The sequence below is a fragment of the Myxocyprinus asiaticus genome, chromosome 13 (assembly GCF_019703515.2).
Source record: "Myxocyprinus asiaticus isolate MX2 ecotype Aquarium Trade chromosome 13, UBuf_Myxa_2, whole genome shotgun sequence".
In the NCBI taxonomy this organism is placed as follows: Eukaryota; Metazoa; Chordata; class Actinopteri; order Cypriniformes; family Catostomidae; genus Myxocyprinus; species Myxocyprinus asiaticus.
Window position 1 is genome coordinate 25,038,525 of NC_059356.1, and position 16,377 is coordinate 25,054,901.

Here is a 16,377-nt window from a genome sequence, read left to right on the forward strand (position 1 = left end):
CTCACATGATCATGGTAGTTGTAGTCCTTAATTAGCATAATAGCAACGTTCGTTTAAAAAAACTCAGCGGCTTGAAAATTTACATTTGAGGAATGACTGTGTGTAAGTTATGTTCTTGAACAAAACGTGAAAATCTCTTCAAGTAATTTTAAAGGTGCTATATGTAATATTTTTACTGTACTAAATCATAAAATGACCATAATATGTTATTAGAGAATTAGGAAACATGCTAAATTGAAATACTGGCTTCTCCGATAACAATGCTACAGCCAGTTTATTCTACTTTGAAATTTCCATTCTGGGCCGGAATTTCTGTTTATGTTTTGGCCTGTGTGATCCCGCCCACTGCCCACTCACCAGTAGTATTTCGACACTGCCGGGTTGCCAGATTTGAAAAAGTTTTCAGGCAAACAACACTGCATGTTGCAGCCATGGAAGTCAGAAAACGAACTGGATCAGAGATAACAGATTCCACCCGACCTAAAAAGCATCGCCATCCATCTAAAAACACCATGACCAGAGATGTAGTAAAACAAGGATAAATATTGGAGATACCTTTGGAAGATGGAGACAGCTTAAAGCCCAGAAATCCTTTAAAACGGATGCTGAGTTGGCTAATTTTCCCGTTGCGTCAACATTCTGGCAACCCACATGAGCTTCGAGTCTGGCGCAGACAACTCTCCAATATTTTGAATTTGGACTGCAGTACCCATTTCAAACGCTTGTTGTCAATCTCACATATAGCACCTTTAACCACAAACCTTGTTTTATTTTCCCTGGAAATAAACGACAGCTATTCTCTTCCAGACCAATAGAGGGCAGCAGAGTGTGTAATAGTGCGACCTGAGCCCCTCGTTTAAAACAGTGAGCGCCTCCGTCTTCATTGAAAGCACTGCACAGGCATGGCCACCTCCAGTCTCAATTCCATCAGGGTCCGATTGTACTTTGATTATCCTCCTCCTGCGACACCCGAGTGTCGTATGTGTTGGCTGCTGGTGGACTTAAACAAATGTCGAGTTGTCGCCGATCTGTCCAGCATCATAAAGGAAAAGTTTGGCTACAGCCGTAAAACTATTTTAGACCTGTTTATTGAGGATTGCTACCTGCTTTCCACAGAAAGCATCTATATAGTGCGTGATAATGATAGTATAAGGTAAGCACTACATTATATGATAATTTGACGGGAACTTATACTAGTTGTCGACTCCTTAAAAATATGTTGACGTGTATTTCTCCAACCCTTTTGACAGAGTGAAGGTGTCCAGTCCTGTTTATGTTAATGGGGCTGAGGCCTGCCAACAGTCTGAAACTCAAAATTCAAAGACCAAGAAGAGAGGGAGAGAAGAGGAGATGCAAATCTGTGTCACACAAGGTCATAGTAAGAAACAGAAGCATGAAGATGCACAAATCAATGGCTCTGCACCAGAAGAGGAAGGCAAAAAGAAGAAAAAGGAAGATAAACAGTCCATCAACAAACCTGCCACCCCTCAAAAGACCAAAACAGCCCTTGCTTCTAACAAGGCCAACAGAAAAAGCACTTTCACTGTCTTAACCAGTGACAAAACAAAGCATCACAAATCCATGTCAGATTCTTCAGACAGCAGTGAGGATGAGTCTCACTGTAAGGCCACTCCACTAAAACCTAAATCCAAGCAGTCAAGTGCCACCAAGAAGCCGACTGTAGCTGCACGGAAAGAAAGCACGTCATCAGACTCATCCTCTTCTGATAATGAGGCTAAACCAACCGCCTGCAAAAGCAGTGTCCCTGTCCAGCCACCTCCTGCTATGCCAAAACCATCCACCTTTACAAACTCTAAAATTCCATATAGAACACCTCGACAGAGAGAGAGCTCCACAGATGATTCTTCCTCCTCCTCATCACCACCCAGCCAAGTCAAACCTTTAGCTAAGAAATCACAAGATGCAACTCAGCCCTCCTCAACCTCACAGAGTTGTGCAGCTCAATCTACCTCTGCCCCCACCTCTAAAAAGCCCCAGGATGAGGCAGACAGCTCCGACTCAAGTGACAGTGAAATAGAGTTACTGATTAAGAAACCAAACCTACCTGGAATGGGGTTGAACACTGCCAGTTTGAGTCCTAGTGCTAGTGAGGCAGCAGGCAGGGCCAGAGGAAACACAAGAAGCCAGGAGAGGGGCAGAGGTCGGGGTGCAAACCGAAGCAGTGGGAGAGGAGGATTTGCTAGGGCCAAGGGAACGCCGTTTAAACAAGACTTTGATTACAACTATGAGAATGACGAGCCGAAACAGAGAGATTCTCTGTCTAATGAAAGTTTTATTCTAAAGGTGAATATGTAGATGGTAGTTTGCAAAAAGCCTCTATTACCAAAGTGTTTGCTGAATATTTACTTCATTAGTCCTCTCAATAAAGTGTTTTCATTTCATTTCCATCTTATGTCCAGATCCACATTTAAAAATGTTGTTAAAACAATTTTGACTTTAGCCTAAAGGTATAGTTCACCCAAAAATGAAAATTCTCTCATCATTTACTCACCATCATGCCATTCCAGATGTGTTTGACTTTCTTCTGCAGTACACAAGTGGAGATTTTTAGAAGAATATTTCAGCTCCTCACAATGTAGGTCCTCACAATTCAAGTGAATGTTGGCCAGAACTTTGAAGCACCAAAAAAGCACATAAAGGCAGAACAAAAGTAATCCATATGACACCAGTGGGCTAATCCATATCTTTTATGATAGCGATATGATAGGTATGGGTGAGAAACAGATAATTAAGTCCTTTTTTACTATATGTTTCCACTTTCACATTCTTCTTTTATTTGTTTGTTTTGGTGATTCACATTCTTCATGCATATTGCCCCCTACTGGGCGGGAAGGAGAATTTATTGTAAAAAAGCACTTAAATATTGATCTTTTTCTCACCCACACCTATCATATCGCTTCTGAAGACAAGGATTTTTACCACTGGAGTTGTATGGATTACTTTTATGTTGCTTTTATGCGATTTTTGGAGCTTCAAAGTTATGGCCAACTTTCACTTGCATTTTATGGACCTACAAAGCTGAGATATTTTTCTAGAAAGTCATACTCATCTTTGGCATGAGGGTGAGTAAATGATGAGAGAATTTTCATTTTTGAGTGAACTATCCCTTTAAGCTCTAGCCCTAGAGTTGTTTTTGTGTGTTCTTGTAGAATCCACCAGCTCCACCCCCGAAACGAGAATACACCACTTTGCCCCTACTGGCAGCTCCCCCTGCGGTGGGCCAAGCCATTGCCTTTAAGGTATGATTCTCTTTCTGTCCTTCTGTGGTAGAATATGCTTCCAATCTCCACCGGATGCTGAGACCAAACTCAACCTTCAAGAAACAGCAGAAGCCAGACCTCTTCCATGTCCCCTTGATTAATGCATAACTAAATAAAGGCATTTCCTAACAAAAGAAAGAAAAACAAAACACTCTATTTACTCTACATTTCTGCAGTTTCTGAAGGACTGTGGTTTGCTTTTGAAACTGGATTTTGTAAAACTTCATATATGGTTTGCTCCTGTATAAAAAATTGCTTGTGTTTCTCCTCAATGTTGTTGCTTTAGAGTAGAGAACCAGACATTTTTTCTGTCCACTGATAATATTATTTGTGTTATGTGATACGTAAAGTTGCAAGGATGATATTTCTTAATTTCAATGACTTGATATGCGTTATTTGTGATACGTTTTTCATGGAGATGGACTTTGAATTTCTTTATTGTATCTCTTTAAATCTCTTGATTTTTCTGTCTTTACAGCTTTTGGAGTTGACAGAAAGCTACACACCAGAGGTGTCTGAATATAAAGTAAGGTTTAAAGCCTTTTTTTCAAGCTCATTAAATTGTCTTACATCTTTGTAATGTACATGAGTATGTTATAAAATAATATTTTGTGCTATATTTTCATTTAGGAAGGAAAGATAATTGCATTCAATCCTCAAACAAAGATGATGGAGCTAGAACTGCTCTCACAACCTCAAGGTATCACAATATACCTGGAGATTGACAGCAGATTTATTAGCTACTTGATAAATTGCGTTGTTCCTTTTGCAGCAATAATTTATTTGTCTTTTAGCCCCAGTTGAGCCTGGCAAGTTTGACCTTGTATATCAGAACCCTGATGGGTCTGAGAGAGTCGAATATGCTGTCACACATGGATCTCAGGTATTGAATGTACCCCATTTATTAAGTATTAACAGAACTGTTTATTACTGGAACAGTGTAATTGAAGAGATCCAACCCAGTTCTGCATAAACGTTTGTAAAAATCATTATATGTATTGATTTCTTCAGGTTTTATAAAGTCCACTTTATAATTTTCATGAGTTATAATTGCATTGCCCACCTGATTGAGTTACATATGTCTAACACAGTAGACAGATGTCTTTAGCATATTTTGTTGGTGGGTTGTGGTTTTTCTGAAGAGATTTTAGATATTTTCAGCAGGCTCGTCAGTGATAGTCATCTGGTTAAAATGGCTTGTGGTGTGAAGAGTGTTTGTGACTAATTAGCACCATGGTTGGATTAAAAAGGGAGTGGTGAAACTGTAAACCTCCCTGTAACAAGGTTATGGATGGGAAAGGAGGAGGCGGGAACCGGCTGAACAGTCAAAATAATATTTAATTTAAACACACACGGTAGCTGCGTGTGGCTCTCTCTCTCGAACTGCCGCGTTCCGCTGCACTTATCCCTTTCCTCAGCTGATTAGCCCAATTGGCCCTCCTCCTCGTCACACTCCCGAAATATATACAGATTATATGTTCTATTTACCCCAATCTTGTCCAATCAATGTCCAAGGCATATGGTGTGAATTCAAATATAGGATCATAATACGAATACTTAATTAGGGTAACGCTTGCAACACACTTTTGTAAAAGTAAAATAGTCCGTAATCCATTTTGAACATATTCAGCATCTATCCTGAAAGCGCTAATGTGGGCGCTCTTTGGCGAAGCTCTAAACCCTCTGTTTTGTTGTTTGTATTTTAACCCCATCCCCCAATCCCACACAATTGTTGCTAACTGAATATCCCTTTTAATTGTTGAAGTGAAAGAGGGCAGTTCTTTGTACAAGTGTGTGTGCTGTGGTAGGCTAAAACAAGCCTGTCTTTGATGTTTCTACTGCAGCTGACTGAGCGTTGGGATTCTCTTCTGGAGCCCCGGCTCATTGTGGAGAACGTTGGATGAGAGTCAGACAGTACAAGCAGGATGAGCCATGTGGACAATGATCTTTGCCTGTTTTCAAATTGAAGCTGTTTATTTCCACAAGATTGTATAAAAAAAAAAAAAAAAAAAAAAAAAAAAAATATATATATATATATATATTTTTATTTATAATGTATATAATTCTCAATGTATGTTGAATAAATAGTTATTGTGTTTTTTTGTTTTTTTTTAAATAAGTGAGTAGACCTTATTTATTTTTCTGTGGACCCTGCTGGGAAAAAAACAAACAAACAGCTAAAACCAGCATAAGCTGGTTGGCTGGTTTAAAGGGTTAGTTCACCCAAAAATTAAAATTCTCTCATTATTTACTGAGAAAAGTATCTCAGCTCAGTAGGTCCTTAAAATGCAAGCGAATGGTGATCAGACCGTTGAAGCTTCAAAAATCACAGTCAGCATAAACATCATCGATACGACTCCAGCGGTTAAATGAATGTCTTCTGAAGTGATCTTATCACTTTTGGTGTGAAATATCAATATTTAAATATCTGTAATAATAAAGTTTCGCTTCCTGTCAGCAGCAGTATGCGTGTGATGTAATCGCGTCGGCATGTGAGACACATGAGTACTGACGCACTTGTGGAGGAACGCTGTACAGAAGTTTCAATGGTTTTGGTTTAGATATGTATATGTTTGTTTACTTGCAGTGTGAATATGCGTGCTTATCCTGGATGTCTCAACCAAGAGAAAAACATGAGATTATGTCTGTAACATGCCATTGTGAATACATCATGCGATGGTTTATAGTTAAAAAGTACTTCAATATTGATCTTTTCACATCAAAAGTAAACATCGTATCACTTTAGAAGACATTAATTTAAAGGTGCACTCAGTAATCTTTTTCCCCATTAAAAAAAGTTTTACTCCTAAAAAATGAATTGTAATTTTGAAACATGTATAAAATCATGACCACTCACATGAGAGGAGAACTCTAGTCATATCAGTAACCTTATAAAAGCTGTTTTATTCTACATGGGGCAGGGGTGCCCTCATGGTAGCTGACCATCTGAATATTACTCGCTTAATCTCAGTAACCGGTTTGTTATTGGACACTTTCACTCTTGGATTAAATTAATCATGGCTGATAGTGAATTTCTACAATAACATCTGTAACTGAAAACTATTGATTTTGAATGATGCTGCATCCACACCACTAGGTGTCACTAAGTCCAAGATGACAAAAACAAAAAGTTACTAAGTGCACCTTTAACCACTGGAGTCGTATGGATGAGTTTATGCTGACTGTGTGATTTTTGGAGCTTCAAAAGAGAAATATCCATTCACTTGCATTTTAAAGACCTACTGAGCTAAGATATTTTTCTATTTTTTTTTTTTTCAAATGTGTTCTGCCGAAGAAAGAAAGTCATACACATCTGGGATATCATGAGGGTGAGTAAATGATGAGAACTTTTTGGGTGAACTATCCCTTTAAGCTGGTCTCCCAGCATGAACAGCAAAAAAAGAAAAAAAAAAACGTACCCAAAACCTCACTAAAACCAGCCAGCTTAGACCAGCCCACTGGCTTAGGCTTGTTTTTTCAGAAAGGGGATAAGAATATTTGCTGTCATATTTTCCAAGTTCAGCTAGTTTGAGTAGCAGCTGCTATGATGTTAATCACTTAATTATTTGCATTGCAGTCTCATTAATAAATGTGCATCATTAATAGGCCTATAATAATAACAACTATGTTTTCGATAGCCTATGCTTTAATTCGGTGATCATCCAAAATTGTCATGGTTATTTAATTTTTTTTTAAATGTTTTTGAGTTTCTCGTCTGTCAATTGCGTGATCCAAATCATAGCGGACTAAAGGCATATGCATCATTTTTGTGACGTCAAACCAAATATCCATCGCGCTTTCCTCCAGTAACAGGTTAGCGCTATTATTCAGCGTCAGTGTGACCCCTCCGCAGGCGCGGATGGTTTGTTCCAGATGAACAAGTGGTGCTGCTGCTGATGTCAGAGCGCTGAGTGAGGCTGAGCTCCACAGCGAGCTGAGATGGTGATGATGATGGCGAGCGCGCGGATAGACGCACAGTCTCTCTAATACATTGCGTTTAGCAACGCATCATCATAACGATGGATGGCAATGTCTTCCCAGACCAAGAACAGCTTCTGGCGTTCCTGAAAAAGCTTAAAGAAGTCTTCGACGTGTGTGACGAGGATGCAGACGGCTATATTTGGGTTGAGCACTTCGTGGACCTCGGTCTACAGTTCGGCCAAGGAGATGAAGTAAGATGCTCTAATTACATAGTCAATTCCTTTATTCTTACAAGGATAAAAATGACTAGTACTAATACTGCACAACACTTATGTTGACTTCGTCACACCATGTAATCTCTGAAAATATTTCAATAAAGTATTTAACCACTGTTGTGCAAACAGGTTGGTATATTCACATATCTTCATATTCTCCAATCGTATAAATACAACTGGTCCCAGCCGTTTGTAATGCTCTGTCAGCTATGGCATACTTCTAGTTTAATAATGGCATTTCCGCCAGGTAACCAAGACAACTGTGTCCTCACACTCCATCAATTGTGATGTCATCAGGCATCATTTACAGATTCTAAGCAATTCATGTTTTATAATCTGTATATGATCTAATTTAGTTAAAAGATCAATTTGATAAAAAGTATTAATTGTACATTTAATACGAGGAATATGCCAATTAATGTCTCGATAGGCCCGTTAAAATAAGACAAATTTCTGGACTTTGTCCAGGACAAACAAAATCTGATCTTTACATTAAAGTACATGATTAACAGAATCAATTCATCATTAAAAAGTCGGTTTTATGTATTCCATTACATATAATATGTCAGTTTATAAGTTAGCTGCAAAATGAGATCACGTGTGCAAACATTAACCCGTTATCTTGAGGGGTGTTCAAGGATGCATTGAAAAACTATGTTTAAATAATTAGCATTAGGCTACCCTGTTTCTTTCTCAGTTTTGGTAATAACCATGCCTAGTTATATTTTTTAGATTTGTTCATGAGGTCATGTAGGCACTCATATTTACCAAATAATTTTTGTCTCAAGCAATAATGGCTACTGCTCTTCTTAATGGTAGGCCATGGCCTTATATTACTGGCCTTGTTGGCTAAGCTGTATACTGTAGTTTAATGTGCTTTTTTGATTGAATGTCAATAAATGCTTTTGTCTATATGGTCTAATTGAGAGCATATCTGCTTCAGCTCTATCCACTGCACTGTGTGAGTTTTGCTGGTTCTGAATATCAGTTGAGTTGAGTGTGTCTTGTGCTGAAATTGCTGTTTATTAGGGGCCAGGCCTCAAAGGTGCTGTGGCACCTATTTTATTAGTTAGTTTTCTTATTATTATTCTTCCTCCCAAATGGGTGTCTATGCTGTACGAACCATTCATAGAAAAATGCTGAAATTTGGCACACGTAAAGGAATGGGTATGAATAACCCCCAAACAAAATTTGGGGTCTGTAGGACAAACTCAATAGTGCTGCCACCACCAGTTCGAAAATGTACTTTTGCACATTTCTTTTGTACCGTTTACCCTAGAAACAAAATTATGTTTTATTTATTTATTTTTTTGTCTGATTATACTTCTCCTGATGGGTAATAATAACAGTGGCCGCCGTTTTGGATTATGATGTTTACAGCTTAACCTTTTCACATCCTTTAACCTTGGTCCAATATTTTGCCCAAACAATGGCTCAAAATAATCTTCAGACAATTTTGCACAGAAATGATAATACAGAATTTTGATTTTCATCTTTGTTTAAAAGTTACGGCACAGCAAAATTGATGAAGTTGATGTGAAACAGAAAATGAGCCTTTTTCTCTATAACAATTTGTCCTACCGAAACTAAACTTGGTGTGCTTCATCAGGACCATGATCTGAGGGCAAATGCAAAGTTTGGTGACAGCGCCACCTATGGGTCAAGAAATGTGAAAAATTACTATTTTTGCCCATAACTTTTGAACAGTATGTCCTAAAATCATGAGCTTGGTGTCTATGGATTCCATGGGTCATGAGGATTTAAATAAAACAATTCTTCTGTCATATTACCTCTATAGCGTCACAGCCAGAATCAAAATAATTTATCTTTCGTTTCTAACCTTTCAACTGTTTGACCTAGAAACAAAGTTCTTAATTCTGATTACTCTTCACATGGTGATTTTAATGCACTACTTACATTAGATCATCATTAGATTACATCTTTGTTAAAAAGTTACACCAATATGAAGTTGATTAGTATGACTGCTGTGCTTGGTTGTGCTGACTCTCAACTTGGTATGTCCCTTTGGTGGCTGTTAGTCCTATGGCAGTGTGGTTTAGTGGCTAGTGTGCAAAAATGTAAAGCGGAGAGGTACGGTGTAGATTCTGCCCTGAGGCGACTTGCAAAGGGGTGTTGGTTTGCTTTGCATGCAATATTCAGTCTGTTTTTTTGTGTTGTGCTTAGTGTGGTGCAATGCTTGCTGTTTCGGTGCTTGGTCCCATTATTTCTATTTGTAGCTATATTTCTGTATTTGTTTTAGTATTCAAGCTAGTATTTAATGACATATAGCAGGTGTTTGTGGACTTTCTTACCAATAAAGTAGATTTATCAGTGAATGAAAACTATTTAAAATGGCAACAGAATTGAATTACAATGGAAACCTGATTAAATCCCATGATTTATTTACTGTTACTCTAAAGAGTAATTGCGTTTCCCCCTCTCTTGGTAATCAATGAGTTCATCTGTTAGTTCAGCTTATCTTCTCAAGAGAACTGCCTGTATTTAGTGCGTGACCAAAACAAACAACATAATGACAGGGTAATCATAGCTACTTTGGCTAATCCTCATTATCCTTTTATGATTTACAGAGATCTATTATTCTGCCCAATTGGACCACACTGTTTGCCAGTGGGCCTTCTTTACTCTTCATGTTTTTTGTTTTGTTTTGTTTTTTAAATTTAAATTAGACACACCGGAAAACTGGACCCCTGGGACCTGCTGTGTCATGTCATAAAGCTGGTATTAAGGCACAATACAACCAGCACAAATAACAGCTGTAAAAATGCTCTTTTATTGTTACCATGGCAATCCCTGCTTAAAAATTTGAGAATGCTGAGGAGGCCTTTTACTTTCAGTAAATCTAGGGTTGTGTTTTAGGTGAAAACATGGCACAGCCAGTTTTGAATCTGTGTGGAAAAGCACACTGACAGAAATCAGTATGGCTATGTTCGGAATAGCACATTAGTACCTTACTATTGCACACAGTGTATAGTGTGCAATGTATGTGAATTTTCAGGTATGGACACCTGGATGACTACATTTGCCATTGTAACGGGAGCCAGCTGGTACATATCTGTGCAGTATGTGTAAACCTTACTCCCCTGTTATCAAGAGGTGTACTGTCGACTGACGCTAGAGGCTGTAGCGCGCCTGCCTCCCATGCCGGAGACGCCAGTTGGAATCCTGTTTGGAGCGGGCTGACCAGGTCCAGTTACATTATTATGAGCAGTATATCACAGAGCTTGCTGCCTGAAATACTGTACATGCAATGCTTTACGTGACCTTCCATTTCCAGTGTGATGAATGAACTTGGGATTAATTTCATCCACTATTTATTTATTTTGATCGGACTACAAAATGTAAGACATTTTTACGAAAAATGTGATTACAAAATGCAAATTAACTGTTCTTATTTCCAAGATTATGACTGGAAAGTAAATGTGTCTTATACCCTTAATATGACAACAATGTAGCCTTGAAATGTACTGTTTTGTTTATTATGTTTTAAAAAATAGTAGGCAGATTACAATGTATATCGTCCAGTATTTAGTAAGTAGTAAGCTTGTATTCCATATTAAACATAGCCTACATCCCAGCTGTCCGGCTGGCAAGTTTAAGTTGGTAAAATGATTAAAGACCTTTTCTGTTTTTGAAGGCTTGAGATTGTAATGCATTTTGGTGCTCTTGGTTGACCGTAGCAGAACTATTAGCTGTAAATAACAGCCAGTTTCTGCTTGGTGTACTGCTTAGTCCTGTGCAGCCATTCTTGGTTGACATGCACTCTTTTATACAGCTAATTAAGATGTTTAATTGGCTTTCTTAACACATTCAATTTAATCCATAATGAATTTGTGGTGCCTCAAGACTCTTTGACATTTAAAATGAGTCTCGATGGTCTCTGTGGATGGCAGTGATAAAAACAGAATTAGCAACCTGCTTTACTATGCTTGAATCAATGCTTGAATAGGTAGATTTTGCGATGTTGTGTGGATTTTAGTACTGGGTTGCTTATTTGGTCGCAGGTTGCTCGCGCTTACATTAGACATTTTCTTAATGTGTTGTACAGAGATCCTGATAGATTATTTATGTTGTTTTGGAATGAGTTTAGATACCCTTCTCAGAATAGTTTTGTATCAAAACCCAGTCATTTTCAATTAATCTGACACTACACAGAAAATTTTATTTTATTTCTGTAATAAACCCCGTGCCAGCTCACCCATTTGTCACAATATACTTTTACACAGCATTAGATCCTGTGACAGTTTTGCTTGCTAAACATGGTGAGCAGTATGCAGGAGTCAGCAGTGGTGACAAATTGGTTGATTTTACCCGACTTAATGCTGGCACAGAGGGGAAGGTCTCAGCAGAATCATCTCTCCAGACCTTCAGTCCTGCAGTACAGAATCAAACTCAACTCATTACCGATGCCAGTGCAGACAAATTCACAATGTTTACTGGTAAAATATGTAATATTCTTCATATAAGGATAATGTTTTATGTTTAAAATGTATATTGTAATGTGGAAGTATATAAATTACATTATTGTGTTATTTTTGTAAATTTTATGTATTAAAAGCAAGGCAGGTTATTATTTATATAGCACATTTCATACACAATGGTATTTCAAAGTGCTTTACAAAAGCATGTATTATATGAAGAACAGGGTCAGAAATTAAGGGGCAGCAGGGCAAAAATGTCTCTGAAAGTGACAAAAATGTCCTCATAATTTAAAGGCGCACTTAGTAATTTTTTCCTCATTAAAAAAAAATTTACTTTCAAAACCATGACTTATAATTTTGCAATATCTGTAGGAAATCATGACCATTCACATTAAAATGAAGAGTCATATGAGTAACCTTATAAAAGCTGTTTTATTCTACATGGAGAGGGTCCACACAGAGGGGCTGCTTTGTTAGAATCACATGACCAGCCGAATACTACTCGCTTAATCTCAGTAACCATCCTGTTATTTGACACTTTCACTCAGTGATTAAAGTAATCATGGCTGACTGTGAATACTAAATTTCTACAGTGGCATCTGAAACTGAAAACTATTGATTTTAAATTATGCTGCATCCAAGTGTCAGTGTAAGTCCAAGATGACACAAAGACAAAAGTTACTGCGTGCACCTTTAATTGGGGCAAAAATGTCCCTGTTATGAATTCCTTTTTTTGTGTGTGTGTTTATTATTATTATTATTATTATTATTATCATTATCTGACATAGGTGTAAATATTACATTTTAGGCCTATTTATGGATTTGATCTCTTGTTAATGTAGATAAACTGGTTTGATTTACTTGAAGTATATTTTTATAGAGTTAGAAACAATTGCTCTTATATATTGCCCCATAATAAAAGTTCGAGGAAAAAGTTCAAGGAAAGAAAAAGAAATGACTAAAAATAAATAAAAGCTTAATTAAAAATAAAATATGAATTAAAAGTACACAAAATATGTAAATTGAAATAAAATACTGCAGTGCAATCAGAGTACAGCCTAGTGCTTAGTTAAAGCACATTTTCAATATTTCTTTGTATGTTATTTTTGGTGAATACTTTTTTTTTTTTTTTTTTTTTTAAGAAATAAATGTTACGTTACATCATACTACTTTTTATTTTGTTATGTTTTTGTTATTTTCCCTTTGATAAGATATATTTTGACTGGATATACTCACTAACTATAGAATACAATTTTATAATAGCTTGTACCATGTAGTGCCAGTCTCAGTGAAAACTGTTCAGTGCTTTGTGCAGAAGGAAGTGATGTAACAGCCTGTTAGGGACAGTCACAGTTGACTGCTTTCTCTGGATGGTGCTAATGGATACTGAGTCATAGAAACAGTTATGATTGTGGCTCACATGTTTGTGATGTCTCCTGCCAGATCTCCTAGTCAATCCATCCTCCATTTTTTTTTCTCTAATCAAGTATTTACATTCAAATGTTAAGTCCTATTATATTTATGAATGCTGTCTTCCTCCATTTCATTTCCTGTTACCTTTTCTTTTTCTCCCTGTGTACCTCAATCTTCTCTTATCACATTCAGTTAACCTTTTCTTCATCTACTCTCATCAGATCCCTTATTCCTCCCTCTCATCTCTGTCCTCCCCTCCTCCATCTCTGTTCTCTGATGCTCTGTGAGGTGTTTGTGATTGGCATGCATGAAGAGCACGAGGATGGTTTGAGCACAGAACGTGTGGTGAACATGTGTGCCGCCCCTCAGGCTCAGCTCTCCTTCCCCTCCCACAGGCTGCACTGTCGTGGCCTTGAAGAGCAGTTGCTAACGTTGAGCCTGTGATACATCGCTCATTAACAACAGCACTGCTTCACAGGGACTCTGACAGAACACACCATGGCAAGATATACTCCGATGACAGGGTCTAACTCTTAGTCTTTAATTTGATATGGTCTTCTTTACTGTAGATGTTGAATGATCTCTCATGGCTAAAATGTACAATACATGGCCAAAAGTATGTTGTTACCCACTTCTAATGAACAGATTTAGCTATTCCAGTGATTTTAGTGAAGACAAATCTTAATGCTACAACCCCAATTCCGAAAAAGTTGGGACAGTATGAAAAATGCTAATAAAAACAAAAATTAGTGATTTTGTAAATTATAATCACCCTTTGCTATATTGAAAAATCTACAACAACACATTATGTGATATTCTACCATGTGAATTTATTTTATTTTTTTTTATTTTATTTTTTATGTACAGTAATTTCAAATCAGATGATTGCAACATGCTCCAAAAAAGTTGGGACAGTCGAGTGTTTACCACTGTGAAACATCACCATTTCTTCTAATAACACTTATTAAGCATTTGGACACTGAAGACACAAGTTTGTTAAGTTTAGAAAGTGGAATTTTCCCAAATTCATCCATTATGCAGGTCTTCAGCTACACAATTGTACAGGGTCTTTGATTCCGGATGGTGTGCTTAATAATGCACGACACATTCTCAATTGTAGACAGGTCAGGACTGCAGGCAGGCCAATCTAGCACCCACACTCTCTGCTTACACAGCCATGCACTTGTAATCAGGGCAGTATGTGGTTTGAAGTTGTCCTGCTGGAAAATGCAGGGACGTCCCTGAAAAAACAGTGCTAGATGGCAGGATATGCTGCTCCAAAATTTGTACATTACTGTCTGTATTCATGGTGTTCTCACAGATGTGCGAGTTACCCATGCCATGGGCACTGACACACCCCTGGCCCATACAGACATTGGCTTTTGGACTTGACACTGATAACAGCTTGGATGGTCCTTTTCAGCTTTGGCCCGGATAACACAATGGCTTTGTTTTTTAAAAACTTTTTGAAATGTGGACTCTTCAGACCAAAACACACAGTTCCAATGTTCTACTTTCCATCTAAGATGAGACCGAGCCCAGAGAAGTCAGCAGCACTTTTGAACAGTGTTGATGTAGGGCTTCTGCTTTGCATAGTAAAGTCTTAACTTGCATCTGTGGATGCAGCGTCGAATGGTGTTGACTAACAAAGGTTTACTAAAGTTATCCCAAGCCCATGTTCATGATATCTATTACAGATGAATGCTGTTTTTTTAAGACAGTGATGTCTGAGGGATTAGTGATCACATGCATTCAGAAGTGGTTTTCGCCTTGCCCTTTACGCACCGAGATTTGACCAGATTCCTTGAATCTTTTAACTATATTGTGCACTGTAGAGGGTGAAATGCTCAAAATGCTTCCAATTTGTCTTTGGGGAACATTGTTCTCAAAGTGCTGGATTATTTGCTGAAGCAGCTGTTGGCAAATTGACAAGTCTCAGATGATCCTTGCTCTTGAAGGACTAGGCTGTTTTTAGAGGCTCCATAAATACTATGACACAATTGCCTCACCTGTTTAACATCTCCTGTTTCACATTGCCTTGTTATTTCAACTCGTCAAATTGTTATTAGTCTTAAATTGTCCCTGTCTCAACTTTTTTGGAGTGTGTTGCAATCATCTGTAAAGTTACTGTACATTAAATAAAATTCACATGGTAAAACAGCATATTATGTGCAGTTGTGGTGCTTTTTTTCATACTTTCCCAACTTTTTCAGAATTGGGGTTCTACAATGGCTTATGACATTCAGGAGAACTGTGTGCTTCCAACATTTTGGCAACAGTTTTGGGAAGGTGCATTTTCTGTTTCAGCATGACAATGCCCTTGTGCACAAAGCAAGGTCCATTTAGAAATGGTTTACTAAGTCTCGTGTGAAAGAACTTGACTGGCCAGCACAGCGCCCAGACCTGAACCCCATTAAACACTTTTGGGATGAATTGGAATGGCCAAGACCGATCATCCAATATCAATGCCTGACCTCACTGATGTTCTTGTGTCTAAATCCCTGCACCCATGTTCCAACATCTTGTGGAAAGCCTTCCCAGAAGACCAGCTCTCTAATATCAATGGTATTGAATTTAAAGGAATATTCTGGATTCAATACAAGTTAAGCTCAATCGATAGCATTTGTGGCATAATCTTGATTCCACAAAAAATTAATTTCGGCTTGTCCCTCTTTTTTTTTTAAACCAACAAAAATCTGGGTTACAGTGAGGCACAATGGAAGTGAATGGGGCCAATCCATAAATGTTAAAATACTGCTTTAAAAGCATAGCAACAAGATGTTAAAAATATATATATATATATATATATATATATATATATATATATATATATATATATATATATATATATATATATATATATATGTGTGTGTTATCATGATTTAATGGGATAAAATTGCTTACTAAACATTATTGTGTAAAGTTATATCCAATTTTACAACTTTGTTGCTATGGCGACTTAATGCCATAAACCCTGTAATCCGGTAATTGATGGTTTAAACAATTGTACAGCTCAAATAATGCACAAGTTTTAACAGAAGAATTCAT

At 37.5% G+C, this 16,377-nt stretch overlaps 2 protein-coding genes across 3 annotated transcripts in view; both read left to right on the plus strand.

The window, feature by feature from the left end:
* Window positions 1-864: 864 nt before the first annotated feature.
* Window positions 865-5,265, plus strand: LOC127450842 (coilin-like). The gene is made up of 7 exons (XM_051715251.1): window positions 865-1,153; window positions 1,251-2,304; window positions 3,171-3,260; window positions 3,760-3,807; window positions 3,912-3,981; window positions 4,076-4,164; window positions 5,126-5,265. The coding sequence occupies exons 1-7, from the start codon at window positions 903-905 to the stop codon at window positions 5,183-5,185; spliced, it is 1,662 nt and encodes a 553-aa protein (XP_051571211.1). The 5' UTR covers window positions 865-902; the 3' UTR covers window positions 5,186-5,265.
* A 1,790-nt stretch (window positions 5,266-7,055) lies between these two features.
* The window catches only part of LOC127450841 (rab11 family-interacting protein 4A-like), an 82,226-nt gene continuing 72,904 nt past the window's right edge, over window positions 7,056-16,377 (plus strand). Inside the window, exon 1 of one of the 2 annotated variants that reach the window (XM_051715247.1) lies at window positions 7,056-7,453. In XM_051715247.1, the coding sequence (XP_051571207.1) occupies window positions 7,301-7,453 (153 nt within the window). In that variant the 5' untranslated portion in view covers window positions 7,056-7,300. The remainder of the gene's footprint in view (window positions 7,454-16,377) is intronic. The other variant, XM_051715248.1, reaches the window with a different exon arrangement.